Raw genomic sequence first — 5,445 nt, forward strand, 5'->3', positions numbered from 1 at the left:
TATCAGTTATCAGTTCATAGAAACTAAAAAAGGAAGTGATGCGATCTTCATTTTGGGTGTGGACAGCACAGGAAAAGTCAACGTGTGTCAGGAAATGGTGTGGCAGGAAGTACAGGCTACATTTGTTCTATTGGTTCCCTTTTTTATTGATTGAGTCACAAGTCAGCATGTTTTTAATAGGTTTGCGGTGCAAGACAGTTGGCTACATGTTAACTCAAAGCGACAAAAAGACTTCTTTATTGTAAATGGATCTGACTGAATGACCCCTTAATAATGTGCAGCACAGGAACAAGAAGTCACATTTTTGTGCTGCAACATGCTCAAGCAGTCAGTCAGTAATTTTAGGTCCTTTCCTTTTCTCTGTTACTTGTAATGAGAAAAAATTCAGAGGATGTTAATATGTCTGAACTTCCTTTCCTTAGCTCTGGGCAGGCCTACGTTTCACAGTGCCGCGGCTGAAGGACACACACAAAACGATTCAGTTCGAGGCGCAAATCCGCAGGTACAATTTCATGTGATCACCAACACAGGAAAAAATAGCAAAAGTGTACACAATATCAACTACTTCTGATTTAATAGTACTGATTTTCACAACTCTCAAATGACATCAGCTAATCAGATCTTCTTTTTTTTCCATTCTCTGTTTCCACAGCAAAAATGAGAATAATTCCCATAGTGAGGTTGTAGCCTCCAAGCTGGAGGTGATTGTTAAGGCTGATGTCATTCTACAGGGGTGAGCTGAGTGTTAGAATTCCCCCATTCGTGCTTTTGTGACTTCATTAAATCCCTAGTGCCTCCCTACACATACTCTCATACCCCTCCTTCCCATTTTAAGTGTGTCTCGACCAGATAAGGTCTTCTTTCCGCCGGCCAACTGGAAACTGACCAAAAATTACAACGTGGAGGTGGACGTTGGGCCTGCCGTGGAACACATCTATGAGGTAATCGATGTTAGCTGTGCATGCTCAGTGGGGTTGAGCAGATTGGTTTGGAAAGCAGATATTATAGTTAAAAAAAAAAAGAAGGAGGAGGAAGACAGAGGAGGAAAACCAGATCACACGGTGGGATTTGCGCCAGTGCAGATCCATGGATTTGTGGATTAAAAAAAGTACACCAGATATTAATATTTCAACATGGGAAAGAAACTTCTTGGAGAAACAAATGAAAAACTTAAGGGGACTCTTACAGTTTTTTTAATGTTTGATATAGTAAAATGTTTCTTTTTCACTCCTTTTTCCAGCTTGTGAACAATGGCCCTAGTAGGATCAGCCACACCCTACTTGAGCTGCGCTGCCCTTTCCGTGTCCAAGGTCAAACTCTCCTTTACCCTCTGGAGTTCTCCACTGAAGGCCCCATTAACTGCACAGCTGACAAAAACATGAACCACCGAAACCTTAAAGTGAGTGACATTCAGATGAACACCTCTCAGGGTCAAATGAGGCAAAGTCAGAGAGTGAAGATCTCCCATCATTTCCCTGTGTGATTCCCAACGGTTGGCCCACACCCACCTTCTCCACCCTGAATCTCGACTCCACCCAGGACACTTTCCCCACCACTGCTTTGAAGTTCAAACTCTTCCCTATGCTCAGCACAGCTTGATGAACCACCTCACCCAGCAACACACTCATTCATCTACAACACCCCCTCATACTAAGTTGTAACTTGGGGATTTTGTGGGCAAAACATTTTAGTGTGGTTGTTTGTGTTTACATGTGACGTTTGACAGATGTTGAGCAGAGCTGTGAGTGGTCATCTGTCTTAGCTGTGATCTAATGTTTTTCCCACCCCCTAGTGAATTGCTAAGTATGGTGTATTTCCATGGGAATCCATAAGGAGTAGAGCTCACATGCTTCTGATTAATGACAAAAAGCCTCAGGGTCATGCTAACATTAGGTCTTATATTGACAGAAAGGGTGGTGCACTTTTTTTGCCTAGTGAGGTCAGTATCTGTGTTGTTCTAATGGGTGGCTGGTGTGTTTCTGTTTTCCTTTAGCTCCAGCGCTCATCCACGGAGTCACCTATTCTGGCGCTAAAGGGCCATGAGCATCGCCTCGAGAGGAGGGACGTCCACAAGAATCAGCTTGCTCATTTGACTAACCTGGTAAGGCACTTAGCGGGAAATTGTCACATTCTGTAAGAGCAACATGTTTTATGCATGAATGAACCCTGTCGGACAAAAGGTGGAGTCTAGCAGTCGGGGACTGATTGTGATAGTGTCTTTAAAGCAAAGGAATGACAAGCTTTAGTTTGTAGTTTGGAGTAAGTATGATGATGGAAGTAAATTCATTTTTGCACCACACATAAACTTATATTTGAAACTATAGATTTGATGCTTTTCTGTGCGACCCTGTTTTGGTGACACTGGCCCTGCTCCTACATGAAGCTCTGGGGACGGGAAATTAGGTTATGATGTCGTTAAAAGGGAGGGGTCAGAGGTTACAGGCTTGTCCCATTGTGGTGATTAACATTAAAGAGCCTTTAGTAGTGGTGGGGAAAAAGGCATGGGAGGCTTTTTGACTGTGATGCACTGCTTAGTTCACAGACTTGTCTCTAATTTTTGGCTCTGGGTGTTATAAGCCTGCTCAGCCCCCACACACTGGTCCTATTGATCCACCCAGCTGTAGGTAGCTGCTCTATCTCCCTCTGTCTGTGGATACCTGCCTCTACCAAAGAAGTCTTTGTCTCTGTGCCCGTCTCTCCTAACTGTGGTCGTTTATCAAGCATGTCCAATGACACTCTAGTATGAAGCAGCCCTTTCTCCTGTTTCTCTTGTGTCTGCACTTTTTCCTTATGCCTGAGAGAATAGACATCTCCATTCAGCACGAGTCTTGATCAGAATGCATTACTGTTTTGTGGTCAGAGAAGGTGAGATGGTGAGAATTGTAGATGACCTGTTTAGTTTTTGAAGGACTGGGATTAACTGCACCAAAACTCAAAAGACTTCCAAATTACTTTGATTTAAAATGGCCTCACTTTCATTGTGTTGTGGGACATGCAACATTCAGTGGCACTGAATGGGGAGCTCTTTGAAGATAATAGTGGTATATCTTATTGTTCTAGCACATGTAATACATTTGAAACCACTTTACAGACTTTTCTGCTTGCTAAAAGCAGGACTTCTTGGTTCAAAGATACCAGACGACTGGGGTGTTTCTGTGCATGTCCTCTTTGTGCTTGTGTGGGCTCTCTCTGGGCACTCCAGCTTCCTCCCACAGTCCAAAGACCTGCATGTTAGGTTAATTGGTGACTCTAAATTGTCCGTAGATGTGAATGCCTGTTTCTCTGTGTTAGCCTTTCAAAGGACTGCAAGCCTGTCCAGGGTGTACCCCGGCTCTCGTCTTATGACAGCTGGGATAGGCTCCAGCCACCTTGCTACCCTGAATTGGACAAGCTGCTAAGAAAATGGAAGGATGGAAAAAATTTGTAGGCTAATAATGGCCGAGCGCTTTACACGTATGTTTAAGGCCTTTAAAACCTCATGGGTTTACCAAGTTGGGATACCTGGCAGATGTTTATCTTTATCAGGGGCTGAACCAAAGTCCTCTTTATTAACAATCTATTAACATACTGACTGTAGACACGTATTAGTCTTAATTCTGTCCTTATTAATGTTGAATGACTGCCATATTTATGAACCAGCAACGGTAACTGTCAGCTTCAAGATTAACTAATTATAAATCTAACATCAAGCATGTCATATATGAAAAAGGGCTTCCACGTATTTGATAGTTCTGTTATGTTTTACCTTACCAAATGCTCTCATTATCTTACTTGAAATATGGCTGCAGTTAACAGTAGTTTTACCTGATCAACACTCTGATTCAAAACCACCTAATTTATTATTAGCACCATTGAAGCGTAATTGTAAAACTTTACAGACCGCTTCCGTACAGTAGCTGTGTTTTCAAGCTCAACTGTCATTTTATTAAGGATCCATGCCTCCATGATCCAGCTCTTGACCACATAATCCTGCCAGTGAGGATATATGTGGGAACTGGGTCTGAGGCATCTTTGGCATTCGACCATGTGCATGTCATTTTCACAAACCTTTGAGGCCCTGCTGCCCTTGGGCATCAAGCATGACTACCGAACGGAAACAGACTGATATGCTCTCTGTCTGTCTGAATAATTATTAAGACTGTCTAAGACTGAGCCTAAAGGAACTAGGCGGGTACCCTCTTCTCCTACTTTTGCCTTTCTCTGTGTAATAAGTAAACTAATGGGTTCCCGCAGGAAACCCGCCGAAACCTCTCAGTCTAGGGGTGGTCTGGCTACAGCACCTTTAAAACAGAGTGTGCACATGTTTTAAAATGTTAAATGTATCAAGCTGCACTATGGGGATCTAATTAAGATTGTGTACTCTACAGTCTTGAGAAAAATGGGCTGGTTTTAGTGGTTGGGCAATAATGTGGCGAGTGGTGCATGCTGCATTTTTACAGTCTCATGACATTCCTTCAATCTAATTCGAAGCAGGCGTGCAATAGGGATCATAACATTGGGTTCTTTGTTATATTTGTATATTTGTTCCACCGGCTTTTATTTATCTGTTCTGCTAGTTTTTAGATTTGCTTTAATAACTTCCACTTGAATTTAGGCTTTGTCATATTATTTAAGTTTAGTGGGAATAAATTTTTTTTTTAGATGGTATTCTCGCACAAAATGGCTTGAAATGTATTTAACATCGCAAACCACATCATAATGATGGCATTCTCTCTGTTTGCACAGAACTGCTCTACTGTGGACTGCTGGAAAGTTGAATGCAATGTGGGTCTTCTGCAGAAGGGGACTACAGCTATCCTTAAAATGCGATCCCGTGTCTGGGCTGAGACCTTCACTGAGGTTTGTGGGGGAAGAACCTTGCCATACAAACTCCCCACACACATACTGTACATTTTACATATCTTCCAAACATAAGACAAAATACAGTAATAAATTGATCTTCCCCTACCAGTGGCTGTATATTTTCTCATGTCAGGCTCTGGGAGGAAGTAAGAAGCCATTTTTATTAAAGCGTTATTAAAACAACACTGAGACTCGACCTCAAATGTGCTGCTAGGAAAGGCAAATAGTTGGAGTTGTCAGTAAGACATGTTTGGTTGTGATCAATTTGTACTCAGCAGCAGCTCTGAATCAGTTAACAGTATTACCAGTTACGCATATTTTCCTAAACAAATGAGACAACGGTTGCTTTCTGAGGATGCAGTTTGCTCCACACTGGTGTTCATACTGCAGCTTCTACCAGTGTTTGTCATGTCTAAAATACACAGATTATTTCCCATCTATGTGGTATGTACAGAAAATTTAATATTTGGTTATCACAGCTTCTCATAGGGTAGGAATGCTAAAGGGTGTTTCGCAGGGAGATGCACATGGTCAATGTCGCCACCTAGTGTATAACTAGTATATTATATGCATTTTGAATGTAATTTCTTTTTTCTTCTTCAG

General features: G+C 42.0%; 1 protein-coding gene across 1 annotated transcript in view; it reads left to right on the top strand.

Moving 5' to 3' along the window:
* Nucleotides 1-5,445, top strand: part of itga5 (integrin, alpha 5 (fibronectin receptor, alpha polypeptide)) — a 32,599-nt gene that overhangs the window by 23,992 nt on the left and 3,162 nt on the right. Inside the window, exons 22-27 of the mRNA XM_086278756.1 lie at nucleotides 423-502; nucleotides 653-733; nucleotides 836-941; nucleotides 1,241-1,399; nucleotides 1,994-2,101; nucleotides 4,726-4,839. Of these exons, the coding sequence (XP_086134882.1) occupies nucleotides 423-502; nucleotides 653-733; nucleotides 836-941; nucleotides 1,241-1,399; nucleotides 1,994-2,101; nucleotides 4,726-4,839 (648 nt within the window). The remainder of the gene's footprint in view (nucleotides 1-422; nucleotides 503-652; nucleotides 734-835; nucleotides 942-1,240; nucleotides 1,400-1,993; nucleotides 2,102-4,725; nucleotides 4,840-5,445) is intronic.

Source organism: Aulonocara sp. 'chitande type north' Nkhata Bay, linkage group LG20, assembly GCF_057382095.1.
Source record: "Aulonocara sp. 'chitande type north' Nkhata Bay isolate Kocher_YH1m ecotype deep benthic linkage group LG20, A_spYH_male_GT1.1, whole genome shotgun sequence".
NCBI lineage: Eukaryota > Metazoa > Chordata > Actinopteri > Cichliformes > Cichlidae > Aulonocara > Aulonocara sp. 'chitande type north' Nkhata Bay.